At 44.4% G+C, this 17,428-nt stretch overlaps 1 protein-coding gene across 1 annotated transcript in view; it reads left to right on the top strand.

Moving 5' to 3' along the window:
• The window catches only part of LOC140190446 (transmembrane protein 35B-like), a 72,476-nt gene that overhangs the window by 5,343 nt on the left and 49,705 nt on the right, over window positions 1-17,428 (top strand). The window contains exon 2 of the mRNA XM_072247049.1: window positions 13,506-13,686. Within this exon, the coding sequence (XP_072103150.1) occupies window positions 13,506-13,686 (181 nt within the window). The remainder of the gene's footprint in view (window positions 1-13,505; window positions 13,687-17,428) is intronic.

The raw sequence follows: 17,428 nt of genomic DNA, 5'->3' as shown, positions 1-17,428 counted from the left end.
ACCGCCTCATATGAATGGGCTCGAATATGTGTATGGCTTAATTCCAGTGCTCGTGTCTCTTAACAGCAAGTCACCCAGTGGCGCATTCACAGTTTGATTGTTCAGAGATTTGTCTGTCAGCAGTTTTAAGGCTAAGAGTGCTGTTGGTGGTTTTGGCAGCAGTTCATTTAACTGGGATGTAATTATTGATTACCACTTTGCTTTTGAACCTCATTTCTAGATAGCTTGACAAAGCTGGGATTAGCCCTGTGTCAGGACGTTACTAACTGCTGGTTGGAGAGAAGGGACCTCTTTGAAGTAAATTATCTCCATGGCTGATTACTGCATACAGTGGACTTTGTTCAGAAACCTCTCTGGTTAATCTTCAGTAGAAACACGCTGGTGTTGACGTGCACGCTAGTTTAGTGGGCTCTGACTTGTTCTCAATTTTTGAGACACCACAATTAAAGAAGTCTTGGGTTAGGGGTTGAGGGATAGGGAAATTGGCACCTGTGACAATACTGGTATTGATTTGTCAGAGTGGATGGATTCATGGGGGGGTGAGGGGGTGGGAAATCTCTTGCACAGAAAACTCAGGCACCAGCCATGAATGAGTCTCATTTAGACCTCAGGGTGATGGACTCATGTCAATATGCACATCACAAAACAATTTAGTCTGGCTGACAGCTTTGCACATTTTCCTTAGTTTGGAATAAGATCAAAAAAGTTTCAGCACACCAGGTGCTCTATGTAACAACACAAGCTTTCTATTGGTATTTTTCAGAATGTTTGTGTTTAATGTAGGGCTATTTTTTTAACAGATAGACATTTTTTAATGTTTGGAAGCACATTTTAGGGAGCCGAGTTAGTTCATTTCTAAGTGAGAATGGACTCTGTTGTACACATTATGTTTTTCTAGTTTCTGGTTGCTCCATTTTTTGTTGTATTTTGGGCAATTTTGATCGGGGCTGGTCTGTAGATAACAAACAGCACAGAGCTAGATTGAAATGAACTGATCTGAACTGAATATTCCTGGGCTGTTTTGATTTTGTGTTTTATATTCTGTGTTTTTTTTTCCTTTTTTGCCATTTGTGAGATTTGTTTCTCTTCTTGGGGGGGGGGAGGGGGTCGGTATTGATGTTTATCTTTGAAGGGTTTCCAGGATTCTCTTTTGTTTCGTGGCTGCCTGTGGGAATGCGAGTCTCAGGGTTGTATACTGCATGCAAACTTTGAAAATAAATGTACTTTGAACCTTTAGAGTTACTCTGACCTGCTAAAACCCATAGGAGGTGGCGCGGTAACGTAGCGGTTACCGCGTGCATTTACAGCGTGCATTTACAGCACCAGCTGTAAGATCGTGGTTTGATTCCCACTGCTGTCTGTAAGGACTTTGCCTGTTCTCCTGTGACTGTGTGGGTTGTGGAGCTGGTGACGCGTGTGGGTTGCCCCCAGCACATCCTCGCTGAATGAGTTTGAAGCTAGCTATACATTTCACTGGGCCAGGCAGCATCTATAGGAAGAAATACAATCGACGTTTCAGGCCGAGATGTCGACTGCACTTCTTCCTATAGATGCTGCCTGGCCTGCTGTGTTCCACCAGCATTTTGTGTGTGTTGCTTGAATTTCCAGCATCTGCAGATTTTCTTGTGTATACATTTCACTGTATGTTTTGATGCTTCAATACACATGTGGTGCTCCTTGATCCTTGATGATAAATGTAAAACGTAGCAGTTCCGAATAATGTAATTTTATTTCTGGCTTGGCTCGCGTTCTTGCGTCTCCAGAGGCAGTTCATTTTATATGAATGTCACTTCCTGTACATAAGCTGTTTTTTGTATCATTTCCTGCGCAGGTTGGTTTTGATTCGATTTGAAGCATATGGTGGGAGACGTTCATTTCCATCACTCTGTTTTTGCTTTTGTAACAGCAATATCTTTTCACAAGTAAGAGATCTTATTGAAAACCCTGAAGAAAGCTTTAGTCTGTAGTGATTTTTGAGGAGTTGTTTAGCTCTCTGCATAGCTTTGTAGAGCACGCAGGGCAGTAGAGTGAAAAGAGCAGGTTTTCAAAGGCATTGTGTGTGGACTAGAGATGCATCTGAATGCTATAGATGATAATTTTGGCTTTGGACTTGAGCAATATCAATTGCCGAGACCTGGAAGTCAGTTCAGAATTCAATTCAAGTTTAATTGTCATTCAACTTTGTATGAATACAGCCAAACGAGACAGTGTTACTCCAGGGTCAAGGTACAAAACACAGTACCGACAGTCACACACAGCATAAAGCACACATAGCATGTATAAGATGGAAAGGTACAACCACTCAAACTGCAGCCAACCGATGGCGCCAAAATCTGCAGATTATCTCAACAGAGCTTGTCTTCTACTGAGCGAACACTGGGAGGTTGTGGGGTGGGGCAGCACTGACTCAAGTCTGGATTCTGCGCCACACTGGCTCCAGTGCTTCGCCCTGGCAGCTGTAAACAGGCAACACCTCATCTTGAGGCCTAGTCCTTGCAAGATAATAGGATATCAGTTAAATACAACCATTCAAAATCTGTATGTATATATGTAGTACAGACCCTCAGTCCATTGTCCTGCCAAGCGCTGCGGGGTAGGGGCAGCACCAATTCCAGCCCGGATGCTGTGCTACGCTGCCCCGGTGGAGTGCACTGGCCCTGATACCTCTTTCCCTTGAGGCCCAGAGTCCAACTGAATATTGCCAAAATCTGCAGTCGACCACAATGGAATGTGGTGCATCTACAGTGTCTTCTCGATGCTCAGGTGAAACCACAATTAGTATAGCTGCAGCACAAACTTGCAGAAGGAATGAGAGCAGCAAATGCTAACTGTGAAGTTGAGATGCAAATGGAGAAAGCATGCTTCAGCATGGAGGAAGCAGGGATGAGGTTATAGTAAGTGCACTCAAGGAAGAACATGTCTGTCTCAGCAGAGGCAAAGTGTATGAGCAGCAGCTGACGTAGACAGTGGTGTCTGTAACTGGTCACGCTTTGCCATCACAACAGCCATTGCACCTTACCAAAGAATCTGTCCAAATGCACCTTGGTTATAAAAAAGACAGTGATGAAGCTGTCCACAACACTCAACCAGCATGACTTTGAATTGAATTGACTTTATTTCTTACATCCTTCACATGCATGAGGAATAAAAATCTTTACGTTACATCTCTCTCTGAATGTGCAATGTGCAAATTATAGTAATTTGTCATAAATAATATGTACGGTAAGATATACAACAGAACAGTCAATATAGCTTAGGAATCAGCTTGAATTAATCAGTCTGATGGCCTGGTGGAAGAAGTTGTTCCGGAGCCTGTTGGTCCTGGCTTTAATGCTGTGGTACCGTTCTGGATGGTAGCAGCTGGAACAGTTTGTGGTTGGGGTGACTCGGGTCTCCAGTGATCCTTCGGGCCCTTTTTATGCACCTGTTGCTGTAAATGTCCTGAATAATGGGAAGTTCACATCAACAGATGCGCTGGGCTGTCCGCACCACTCTCTGCAGAGTCCTGCGATTGAGGGAAGTGAGGTTCCCATACCAGGCAGTGATGCAGCCAGTCAGGATGCTCTCAATTGTGCCCCTGTAGAAAGTCCTTAAGACTTGGGGACTCATGCCAAACTTCTTCAACTGTCTGAGGTGAAAGAGGCGCTGTTGTACTCTTTTCACCACACAGCCGGTATGTACAGACCAAGTGAGGTCCTCGGTGATGTGTATATTGAGGAACTTGAAGCTATTCACCCTCTCAACCTCAGATCCATTGGTGTCAATAGGGGTTAGCCTGTCTCCATTCCTCCTGTAGTCCACAACCAGCTCCTTTGTTTTTGCGACATTGAGGGAGAGGTTGTTTTCTTGACACCACTGTATAAGGGTGATGACTTCTTCTCTGTAGGCTGCCTCATTATTATTTGAGATACGGCCAATCAATGTAGTATCGTCTGCAAATTTAATTAGCAGATTGGAGCTGTGGATGGCAACACAGTCATGGGTATGCAGAGAGTAAAGGAGGGGGCTTAGGACACAGCCCTGGGGGAATCCTGTGCTGAGGGTCAGAGGGGCAGAGGTGAGGGAGCCCACTCTTGCACATTATCCAGGTATCCATAGTCATGATCTGCACCAGTAAAGACCTACTCTTGCAGTTCCATGGAGAGGTTGTAAACTGATTCGAAATTGGCTGTGTGGGAGAAGACAGAGTGGTAGTAGATGATTGTTTATCAGACTGGAGGCCTGTGAGTAGTGGTGTGCCTCAAAGATCTGTTGTGGGGCTATTGTTGTTTGTTGTCTATATCAATGTTCTAGATAATAATGTGGTAAATTGGATCAGCAAGTTTGCTGATGACGCTAAGATTGGAGGTGTTGTGGACAGCGAGGAAGGCTTTCAAAGCTTGCAGGGGGATCTGGACCAACTGGAAAAATGGGCCGGAAAAATGGGCCAGAAAATGGCAGATGGAAATTAATGCAAGTGTGAGGTGTTGCATTTTAGAAGGACAAATCAGGGTAGGACATGGTAGTAAATGGTAGGGCACTGAGGAGTGCGGAGGAACAAAGAGATCTGGGAGTTCAGATACATAATTCCCTGAAAGTGGCATCACGGGTAGACAGGATTGTAAAGAAGGCTTTTGGCATCCTGGCATTCATAAATCAAAGAATTGAGTATAGGAGTTGAGATGTTATGGGGAGATTGTATAAGGCATTGTTGAGGCCAAATTTGGGGTATTGTGTACAGTTCTGGTCACCTAACTATAGGAAAGATATCAGTAAGATTGAAAGAGTGCAAAGAAGATTTACTAGGATGTTGCCAGGTCTTCAGGAGTTGAGTTACAGGGAAATATTGAACAAGTTAGGACTATTCCTTGGAGCGTAGAAGAATGAGGGGAGATTTGATAGAGTTTTGCAAAATTATGAGAGGTATAGACAGAGTAAATGTGAATAGGCTCTTCCCACTTAGGAGAGATAAATACGAGAGGACATGGCTTTAGGGTGAAAGGGGAAAGGTTTAGGGGGAACTTTAGGGGGAACTTCTTCACTCAGAGAGTGGTGGGAGTGTGGAATGAGCTGCCATCTGACGTGCTAAATGCAGGCTCACTCTTAAGTTTTAAGAATAAATTGGACAGGTACATGGATGGGAGAAATCTGGAGGGTTATGGACTGGATGCAGGTCAATAGGACTAGCGGAATAATGTTTTGGCACAGACTAGAAGGGCCAAATGGCCTGTTTTCTGTGCTGTAGTGCTCTATGGTTCTATGGTTCCACCACAGCAAGAACCTCAGTCAGGAATTGTCACTGATGCCAATCCTATCTGCACAGGCGTGGATAGGCTGAACTTCCACCCATCCCAAGACCCACATTTGGCAAACCAGTCGCCACAATGTTTTGATTCAGGAGCTGCAGGTGCATTAGATTTGGCTTGGTATCTGGCTTGTTGAGACCTAGTCACAGCAAGACTAAACATGTTCGACAGATAGTCTGCCTGTTATCTGACCTGAAAATTAGGCTTTCACAAGGGCTAAACCTCAAACCTAGTAAGAGCTACACCTTCTCTGGAAGTGGCTTAGTGGGGAGTCACTGCAGAGCAGTTCACATTAACAACCCAGCTACGGATTTACATATGTTGGGGCAGAAGCTGAACAAATGCTGTGGCTCTTTGGAGGCAGTCTAAGAAAATCTCTTCAGCAGACGCTATAATTTTCCAAAGCTCTTGCACAAAGAAACACAGAGGGTACTGGAGCTTGCAGATTTGCTGTTGGAACTGCAAGCCGCAAAAAATAAGGGTTACCTACTAGGGCTGAGTTTCTTGGACACAGCAAGAGGAATAAACCCTATAATGGAGAAACTACTGAACAACATCCAAGAATGTTGGGTAACTGAAGATCTCAGGTATACGACAGAGCATCATGCCCTGTATCTGCCATTTGCATTCTTTGTGGAATTTACTTGCCACCACGCAGAAATGTAAAATGACCCCAGCTTTAAGTTCTCAACTTCTGGTAACACATCACTCAAAGAGAGGTCTCCAGCAACAACATTGAAAACCAAAACCCAGATTACAGTCAACAAAACTGAAGAGGTAAACTGTATTATGAAACGTGATAGACCAAAAGAAACCAACCTAACCCTTTAAAGAAATGCAGAGGATTCACAGGGGAAAAAAAAGCTTGCAGACTGGAGACACTTTCTAAAGGAACACTCAATTTGTTTGGCGGGGTGGAGATATGTCTCTACCAAAGGCAGTGTAAGGCACTCCCTACATATGGGCCACCCTTGGGCAACCTGCTTAGCCCCCGATCAGGGTCATATGAAGTTATGGGAGCAGGTGGTGGATGGTCGTACGAACAGCTGGTACGTATCACAAGCCCTGGTTATACGACCACTGACACCTGGCAGACAATCTGAAGAGAATAGATAATGGCAGGGGTCACCCACCTTGTAAAGACACTGCTCAGAAGAAGGTAATGGCAAACCACTCTGTAGAAAAATTTCCCAAGAACAATCAGATCACCATGATTGCTGAAGTCATATGACATGGCACATGTCAACCACATCATCAAGTTCACCGATGACACGACCGTGGTGGGTCTCATCAGCAAGAATGATGAGTCAGCATACAGAGAGAAGGTGCAGCGGCTAACGGACTGGTGCAGAGCCAACAACCTGTCTCTGAATGTGAACAAAACAAAAGAGATGGTCGTTGGCTTCAGGAGGACACCGAACGACCACGCTCCGCTGAACATCGATGACTCCTCCATAGAGATCGTTAAGAGCACCAAATTTCTCGGTATTCACCTGGTGGAGAATCTCACCTGGTCCATGAACACCAGCTCCATAGCAAAGAAAGCCCAGCAGCATCTCTACTTTCTGCGAAGGCTGAGAAAAGTCCATCTCCCACCCCCATCCTCACCACATTCTACAGAGGTTGTTTTGAGAGCATCCTGAGCAGCTGCATCACTGCCTGGTTTGGAAATTGTACCATCTGGGATTGCAGGACCCTGCAGCGGATAGTGAGGTCAGCTGAGAAGATCATTGGGGTCTCCCTTCCCGCCATTACAGACATTTACACCACACACATCATCCGCAAACCAAACAGCATTATGAAGGACCCCACACATCCCTCATATGAATTGTTCTCCCTCCTGCCAACTGGAAAAAGCCACCGAAGCATTCGGGCTGTCACGACCAGACTATGTAACAGTTTCTTCCCCCAAGCCATCAGACTGCTCAATACCCAGAGCCTGGACTGACACCAACCTACTGCCCTCTACTGTGCCTATTGTCTTGTTTATTATTTATTATTATTTATTGTAGTGCCTGCACTGTTTTGTGCACTTTATGCAGTCCTGGATAGGTCTGTAGTCTAGTGTAGTTTCTGTGTTTTTTCTTACGTAGTTCAGTGTAGTTTTTGTATTGTTTCATGTAGCACCATGGTCCTGGAAAGCATTCTCATTTTTACTATGTTCTGTACCAGCAGTTATGGTTGAAATGACAATAAAAGGTGACTTGACTTGATGGTGAATATATATGATATGATTATGAGGACACGCAGTCCCCTTTTATTGTCATTTAGTAATTCATGCATTAAGAAATGATACAATGTTTTTCCAGAATGATATCACGAAAACACATGACAAACCGACTTAAAAACTAACAAAAACCACATAATTATAACATATAGTTTACAACAGTGCAAAGCAATACTGTAATTTGATAAGAACAGACCATGGCACGGTAAAGTCTCAGAGTCTCTCGAAAGTCCCATCATCTCACGCAGATGGTGAACCTCCAGCGCCACCAACTTGCCGATGCAGCATCCTAGAAGCATCCGACCACAGTCTGACTCTGAGTCCGTCCGAAAACTCCGAGCCTCTGAGCACCGAGCACCATCTCTGCCGAGTGCTTTGACCCCGGCCCCGGCAACAGGCGATAGGCAAAGCCGAGGATTTGGGGCCTTCGTCTCTGGAGATTCTCGATCGCACAGTAGCAGTGGCAGCGAAGCAGGCATTTCAGAAGTTATTCCAGATGTTCCTCTGTGCTTCCCACGGCTGTCTCCATCAAATCCGGATTGTGCACGGCCCCCTAGTTACAGATAATTGATATTCATTCGGAACGGCCGCGCGCGCTGTGTCGCCATCTTCTCCTCCCTTGAATATGTTTCAAGTGTTGTGCTTTGACTGCACATACCAAACAAAAGACTGTAGAGCTATCATGCACTGCACTGATCGCAACAGTGGCTAGCACATATCGGCATTCATTCAGGGCCCGCACCTTGGACTACTACTCGTTCCAGCACACCCGCAGCAGAGCACAACGGGGAGCCAGCTTAGCATCAGATGTAGCTACTTCCTCATGTACAGTGGTATGCAGGACAGTCTCCCAAAGCAAATCCTGCTCTAAACTATTTCCAATCAACCTCTATCCGAAAGGACACCCTGAGGAAAAAAAATAAAGCCTTATGTGCTATTGGATTATCAGAGCAATCGGACTTGGGCAAAATCAGCATTCTTTGTCATATTCAAAGTTCTGTTTCCCTATACACTCTAAAGACATGTTCTAGAACATCGGAAGTTGCTGGAAGAAGAGCCAGTGGAATTGTTGTGGAGTCAATAGGAGGGGAGGTCTGCTTACCCTTGCCAAATATCATTGTGTAGCCATATTCCCAGCTCCTGAAGGTGCACATGGTATTCGTGTCATAAGGCCGTAGATGACAAAATTTCCCCACTTTGTTCTTCTGATAAGGTTTGACAGAGACACTATCTGTGTGCACAAGGTATGTGAACAGCCCAATGGTTGGCACAATGCGCCTTATGCCCAATGACTGGACTTGGGTTGGGCCATAGTGGGTTGTTGTGGCTATCCCCCGAGGTCAAGGATGATGGTATTCGGTCTGAAGAAGCGGCTCACAGAGCGGAGACGCCTGTGCGTGTATTTGTTTAATGTGTACTTGATGTTGCACTCCAAGAAGCACATGATACTTCACAAATCCATCAACTGATTCCAATGGCATGGAAACCACGACGATTGGAGCTGATGGGTTTGTTGCAGCCTTCATCCATCTTCACAGCCTTTGAGTTCGAAGTAACTTCGTCCGCCTGTTCCACCGTTGAGGCCTTGGTTGGATTGTTCTTTGTCAGGGATCTCACCCTCGACCTTACCGCCATGGGTGACCCTACCTGGAGTGTAGCTCCAGACAGCATTGCTCTCGGGATCACAGGACCACACAAGCCTCTCCACCACGACAAGGTGACAATCCATGGAGAACCATAGTGGGTGAAGTCTGCCTCGATGATGCTCATCAGCCCACTGACAGCACATTTAAGATTAATGTCCTTGATAACCAAAGAGCTGGACACAGAACGAGATGATATCAAGTTTTTTTTAAAACAGGCACCAAGGTTGTGCTTGGTTACATATTGAATGAAGCAAGGAGATTCTATATTTATGTACGTAACAGGATCTAACCTATCATGTGATCAACTCAGAAGAGCCAGTGGAGCTGTGTTCCTCGTGATATAAACCCAGCTGATTTGGCCACAAGAGGGCTCCAAGCTAGTCAGCTCACCCTCCCTTCATGGTTAACTGCCCCAGCGTTTCTTGGTGATCCTCAACTTGAATGTTGTCAGCAGGAACCTTTTGGTTTAGATGTAGATGTAGAACTACGTCCTCAAGTGTTGACTAACATCACTCCATTATCACCCCTCCAACTTGGCAGTGCATGCTTTGAGCGTATTCCGAGCGGCAAGTCGCTTACCAGGCAATTGCCCAGCTCTCATGTATTGCTCATTCCGTTACAGGAGTAGCCGAAGATAGCCTTTGCAATGGCTGGCACATTTGTAAGACACCTCTCAGTGCAGACCAACTGAATCGGGCAAAGGTTAGAATCCTTCTTGTTGGTCAAAGGCAGGTGTACGCAGAGGAAGCGCTGTGCATCCCAAAGCAGGAATCTCTCCCAAAGCAAAGTCCTCTTAGTAAACTCTGTCCCTTTCTTGACTCTGAGGACGTATTAAGAAAGCACATCATACTTCAGAGGAAGCTCACCCGTTTGGCATCATGTAATCTCTCTGCTCATCAGACATTACCACGAACAAGTATGTCATCGAGGCCGTCGCTTTACTAAAGGAGCTGTAAGAGCGGCCGGTTTATAGATTGTTGGAGGAAAGTGAACTATCAGTAGCCTTGGGTGACATGTTGCAAGTTTTTGGAGCGTAGACAGTAGGAACAGCAGATGGCAGACTTGCCAGCAGATGGCTTAAGCACTGACCCAGCATTTATGTATGTGGGTTTGGATGTTTTCTGGTCGATGGTCCATCACTGCAAGGAAAACACGTGGAAGTCATGAAAATTGTAAACGTTGAGCTGTTACTTTTACATGCATGAGCACATGTGCTATTCACATTGGAGCAATCGAATCAATGGACTTACCTGGTTTCATCAATGCCCTCCGACATTCCTTTGCAATCAAGGGACCAGTGAAGCAGTTAAGGCCTGACTGTGGAGCCTGTAGAGAGCTTCAAATTGATGCCAAAAGCTGCAATATTAACCATGTGAATAACTACCTCTCTGACCATGGTTACACATGGATTTTCAATCCCCCGCACGCTTCACATATGAGCAGTTCTTGGGAAAAGATCATCGGCATTGCGCATCGGTTCCTGGATACAATGTTCCTTAAAATTTGGTCTCTGAAGTTCACACATGGCATGCTGATAACCTTTATGGTTGAGGTCACAGCTATTGTAAACTCCAGACCACTTACTTCAGTCTTTACAGATGCAGATGAGCCTCATACTTTAACCCCTACACAAAAGATTGACTCCCCTCCTGATCCACCAGGTCACTTTAACAATGCACACCTATACAGGCAGCAATGGAGGCAAGACTAGTGTTTGGCCAAAACCTTTTGACTGAGGTGGTGAAAGTGATCACTTTAGAAATCTCCAGAGTCAGAGAAAGTGGAGAACTGGGAAACCAAATTCAAAAGCAGGTGAGGTCACCTCACTGAAAGACAACCAAGCTAAGAGGTATGAGTGGCCTTTAATGTTAGTCAGACAAACCTTCCCTAGTGAAGTTGGGAATGTTAGAAAGCTCAAAGTGAGAATGAGTAAAGATGGTGTAGTAAGACTGTTTTCAAGACCAGTATCCGAGACTGTCATTCTTTTGCCAAAGACTTGATGAAATGATCATTTGACTTTTAGTTCATTAGTTAAGTTTGACATGCTATGGATACTAGATAGGTAGTGTTCTAGTTCATTTTGTATGAACATCACTTCCTCCTGTACGTATCATTTCCTGCATGGGCTCGTTTTGATTTAACTTGAATCATACAGTGGAAGACATTCATCTCTGTCCACTCTTTATTTGCCATTGAAACGGCAATATCTTTTCTCAAGTAAGAGGTCTCATTAAAGATCCTGAAGAAAGCTTCCATCTTGGGTGATTTTTGAGAAGAGTTACTTAGCTTGCTGCATAGCTATGTGTAGGCACAACAGGCAGTAGAGCTCACCTTGAGAAAACACTGGTTGTAATAGTTCCAGATGCTCTAAGCTGACTTTGTATCACCCCTGCCACAGGGTTCAGATCTCAACCAGCCCCTGGCTGATGCCACCAAATAGGAAAATGTACTGGAGAAGAATGGCTAGTGAAGGAGTTTACTTGGATTAAGCCAGACCACGAAACACCTGTTTAAAGTTCAGAGTAAATTTATTATCAATGTACATGTATGTCACTATCTACAACCCTGACATTAATTTTTTGCGGGCATTCACAGTAAATAGAAGAAACATGATAGAATCAATGAAAGACCGCACCCAACAGGAAGGACGAACAGCCATTGTGCAAAAGTCAACACATTGTGCAAATATGAAAAGATTAAAAAGAAATAATAAGTAAATATAAAGAACATGAGTTGAAATGTCCTTGAAAATGAGTCCATAGGTTGCGGGCACAGTTCAGTGATGGGGCAGGTGAAGTTGAATGAAGTTAATCACCTCTGGTTCAAGAGGCTGAAGGTTGAGGGGTAATAACTGTTCCTGAACAGTTAATGCTTAAATGTTAAATGTTTAATGCTAGCACTATCTAGACTATATTGTGGAAGTAAAATTCTTTCTTCAAGTCCTCTTCATGGTGAGCATCCAATCTTTACATTAAGTACTGCAGTAACAATGTGATTATTTGAGTCAAGTTTGATGTTCTTCTCAGTGATTATTCCCTTAATGGGGGACACCTGTGTGTGACTTTGTTTAACGTGGGGAGGCTGAAGCACGGACAGCCGCCACGTGGTCCTTGACAGATCAGGGTCGGGGTCCAGTCGCGTTGAATGCAAGGTGACTGGGCCCCGTTGCTGCAGCCTTCCTCTGCCTTCACCACCATTGGGATGTGTCAACATCTTCTGCCAGCTCCTCTGTTGAGTTCTTGGTTGAATCACTCATTGTCTGGAGCCTCCCGCTTGACCTTACCACCGTGAGTGATCCTACTAGGAGCTCAGCTCCAGATGGTACCATTTTCGGGATCTCTCCACCACGACAAGGTGTCAAGCCTCAGTAGATACACAATGTTTGGTACTCTATGTTGTGGAAACAAAATTCTTTCTTCATGATGGTGATGAGCACCCCATATTTACTTCCTTTTTCCGGCAGCTGCCCTCTGACAGAAAGCCAAGTGGGAGCCATAAATTAACTATGCTCAGTGAGCTGTAGGTGAGCAAGAGTGGCCAAGTGATAATTGTCCTGTAATCTTTTGAGATTATTTGATATCATCAGTAACAGACTTAAAACAAGGCATAAATAACACTCAAACACGAGGAAATCTGCAGATGCTGGAAATCCAAACAACATACACGAAAAATGCTGGTGAACGCAGCAGGCCAGGCAGCATCTATAGGAAGAGGTACAGTCGACGTCTCGGCCCGAAACATCGACCGTACCTCTTCCTATAGATGCTGCCTGGCCTGCTGCGTTCACCAGCATTTTTCGTGTGTGTTGCATAAATAACACTGCTATGATATCAACTTGATGGACTAGTTTCAGGCAGATCAGCCACTATAGTATTTTCTGGAGCATAAATAAATGAGGGTAGGAAGGGATGCTTAATAAAACTTGTCTATGTAAAATATAATTGATGCAGAATAGGTTGCTTAAAGATCTGGTATAAATAGGATAAAAGTAAAACGAAGAGAAGATGATGGAGAGATATATTGAGAGGATCAGCCAATAAAGTTGATCAAAGAAAACAATCTAACTTGGACAAACGCCATACAATGTCGGAGGAACTCAGCAGGTCAGGCAGCATTTAGGGAGAGGAATAAACAGTTGAAGTTTTGGGCCGAGAATCTCTATCAGGACTGTTGAGGAGGGGGGAAGAAGCCAGAATAAAATACTGGGGGGAAGGGGCTGGAAGGTGTTAGATGAAACCAGGTGAGGGAGGACGTGAGTGGGTGGTATAAAGTAGATGGACTTCCACTTGTTTCATAGGTTCTTATGTCTTTTGATGTTCTTTCCCTTTATCTGTGTTTTGTTAACAGCTGGGGGAGTTTGTGAAGTTCGCAGACGTATTTCCATTAAAGAGGTTCGGGATCAGCATAGAACCCATCACTTTCCTAACAGCGGTGGGCTGGATCGAGCTGGTTGGAGGTTTGCTGCTAGCAGTTGGGCCCAGAATCTTGCAGGAAATCAGTGATATTGTCCTCTCAGTCATCATGATAGGTAAGGAATTGCGCAACACGCACTTCAGTCAGACATACTGTGAACACGGCTGGACGTGTGTACACATTGTTCAAATATTTGATCTGCTGATGTCCGTGCAGAACCCGCAGGTCAGCGAAACACTTTGGATTGCAGACAAGAGTTTCCAGACCAGATGTGTCGACTTACGGGTACAATGGAGAAAAAATGGTATCTTGTTCTCAAGGTATATGAAGGGTAAACAGTAGAAGGATATTAAACTCCACATGCAAAAGAAATTTAGAGCATGACAAAAGAATAGGAGATGATACCAGGAGGCGACCCACAAATTTGGGACTGACGTCAGGACCGATCTCCTCACAGTTGGAATCGAACTAGGAGGAATTGAGGACGTTGACCTATCACCAACTGGTCCAGGTTAGGCAATTCACTGTGCAACTCTTTAATTAATCAAAACTTGCACTTTATTGACTGTGCATGAATATCAACACAACTCTGTCGACCCCAGGCCAACAACTTAAGTCATGAATTCTATTGTTCCCTCTGTGCCAGAATTCCCTCAGACCACTTTTCCAATTTATAACACTGAAACAGGGGATCTCCCGTTGGTGAAATCATTTTTCTCCCAGTCCCGGCAAGGGGGTCATCCCTTTGCAGCTAATGTAGAAGTCTCTAAAACTACCATTCTGAGTGAAAAGTACATCTAAAAGCAATGTTGCAAAGCCACAGAAGAGTGTGCACGCGAATCATTACAGTCTGAGTTGTGTCGGGCATCTTGTGTTAAATCTAAGATAAAATAGTGATGCTCCCAACCACCAAAAGGGTTGGAGTTGAGGTGGGAAAATGACTTCCTTTTCATTCCTAAGGTCAGAGATGAACGTCAGTACATAATTCCAGCGGTAGAGAAGCAGTTCCTGCAAATTACCCTGTTGTAAGTGGATAGTAAGAAATAGCCTTTTCCTTACCCACTGTTTCTGTACTTAATTTATTTTACAAATTGAGATGTTTAATTTTCTAACTCTTATGTTGGTTCAATGCTGTTAAATAAGCCATAAGTGTATGAGGGTTATTCTGCTCCCCGATTCTTGCAATATACGGTGTCACCTTGGGTCAAGATGAGGTTAGTGTGATAATTAGTGTCAGAACCTGATGGCGCTAGACTCCTGGGTTCAGGCCTGTCTTCAACCCCAGTCTGCATTGAGCTTTCATCTTTTCTCCATGATTGCATACCCTTCCTCTGGGTGGTGTGGTCTCCTCCCACATCCAAGAGAAGTACTAGGTGGTTATAAACACAAGAGATTCAGTCCTGAAGAAGGGTCTCGGCCTGAAACGTGGACTGTTTACTCTTTTCCATAGGTGCTGCCTGTCCTGCTGAGTTCCTCCAGCGTTCTGTGTGTTTTGCTTTGGATTTCCAGCATCTGCACGTTTTCTCATGTTTGAGATCCTGCAGATGCTGGAAACCCAGAGAAACGCACACAAAGTGCTGGAGGAACTCAGCAGGCCAGGTCGCGTCTATGGAGAGGAACAAACAGTTGACGTTTCAGGACAAGACCTTTCATCAGGACTCTCATGAGGAAAATGGCACAGAAACAATAGTATGGATGCTGGAAATTTGAAATATATGAAACAGAAAATGTAGGCTACAGAGAAACACATTGGGTGGTATCTATGTGGGAGAAGAGAGATATAGAGTTAACAATTCAGGGTAGAGGAATTAAAATAGAGATCATAAGGAATGGAGGAATGGAATTAGAGCTTTTACGAAGCTAATCCTTGTGCCATGACTGGGGATTTCAATAGAAGAGTCTGTGGCTGATTTGAGACAAAGGAAATGGTACCTGTGACAGCTGTTGGGCTATCCATGAATAATGTTTGTATTTCATTGGCCCTGGAGTGTGTGTGGTGATTGGTGTTTATTTCGGAGTAATCCTTGAAAGGTTTTCTCTAAAGTTTCTCTGTTGGAAAGACAATGTCACAGATGGTAGCGCCCAACCCAAAGCAGCCCGTGATTGTTTCCCACTCTTCATCCCCTCCTCACTCCTCCCCACCTTTCTTTCACTGAACTACTTTCACTGCTTCTCGAGACGGGAAGGGAATTAACCAGGGTGAACAGTCTCAGTTACTACCAGTGATTCTTGTTAGGAAGTGCATCTTTCATTCAAAATCTTGCTGATTCTAAGCGTAGCAGCTATTCGAACAAAGCAATGTCGCTGCTGGTGACTAGACGAGTAGTTATCTTCTATGATGTGCCCTCTGATCAATCCAATAGTAATGTACTAAAAAGTCAAAGAAATCTATTCAATCCTTTATTAACACATACAATCTTGAAGTGACGTAATTAAGTGGTCTACTACAGATAGGGCACCCAGCGGACCCCAGCTCTAAGCTACCGAGAACAAAGCACAAATACGTAACTAACCACTTTGCTTTTACTGTGCACCCACCCACGTGACTAGTTACCATAATAAACGCCCAACACGGCATACAATGCAGATGGAAAACAGATGCATGGCTCTTACACTAAGAAAGCCCCACTGGGCAAGGTGGGCGAATAAAAACGAAGGGGATAATTTGCATGTTTCCTATCACTAACTTTGGGAGATGAAGGGTTGCAACTCCATCCTTTCGTCATCTTACATTTAATTGACCTGCTGATTTATTATGCCAAAATTCTGATTACATGCTGTGTAATTAAGAGGATGAACAAAATACAGAGCTAAGAATGTATGACTCTAAAAATACAAGATTGGAATCAACGGTTCTGATCTTTCCACCGTAAGGGTGCAAATTGTGCTGACGTACTGTCCAGTGGGGGCGAGAGTGCTGCAGTACTTCAACCTGGTTACTGGTTTTCATGTACCCTCCGTTGACCCCACAGTGATTTAATGACCCAATGAATGAAAGCTGAAGCTTTGGTTCACACTCCAACCCTGTGATATGGAGGTTGCCTTCTCTCTCCTCTCTGTTGCTCCACTGTTGTGACAAACCTCTGGAACCTAATCTCAAGACTTTTTCTCACTCCTGTCTTCCTTCCTATTTCTGTTTTTCTCCCATCTTTAACTGTCACACATTTATCTTCCTCTCTACCTCCTGACCTCCATCATCTGACCTTCTCCTCTCTCTCTCTAACCCCATCTCTTTTTCTCTCTCTATCTCATTCTCCATTTATCATCTTTCTACCCTCCCTCTCGCTTTCATCCTTCCTATTTCAGCTCCTCCTCTCTCCTTTCCATCCCACTGTCTTTCACAGCTCCCCACCCTTCTCTCCCTTTCTCCTCACCACTCCTCTCCATCCATCTTTCTGCAAGTCCAGAGCCCCTGTCTAATTGGGTACAGCAGTGGGAACATTGTGCTCCAACTATACAGGCCTCTGGTGATACAGCACTTGGAGTACTGGGCGCATTTCTGGCTGCCAAGCTATAGGAAGGATGTCATTAGCCCAGAAAGCCATTAGTGCAGAAAAGAGTGTCGCTGGGACAGAATGGTTTGAGATACAGTACTATGCAAAAGTCTTAGGCACATATATATAGCTAGGGTGCCTAAGACTTTTGCACAGTAACTGTAGTCATTTTGTATATTACATTGTACTGCTGCTGCTACCAAAAAAAAAACAAATTTCATTACATATATGACTGATGATAAACCTGGTATGTGTCTGTACTGCGGACGGAGAGTGGGAAGGGGGCAGAGAGAGGGGAATCATGGTTGGAAAAAGGGGAAGGGAGAGAGGAAGCATGGTTGGGGAAAAAAGGAAGAGAAAGGA

This window comes from Mobula birostris, chromosome 30 (assembly GCF_030028105.1).
Source record: "Mobula birostris isolate sMobBir1 chromosome 30, sMobBir1.hap1, whole genome shotgun sequence".
NCBI lineage: Eukaryota > Metazoa > Chordata > Chondrichthyes > Myliobatiformes > Myliobatidae > Mobula > Mobula birostris.
This window is presented reverse-complemented; position numbering and strand designations above follow the sequence as displayed.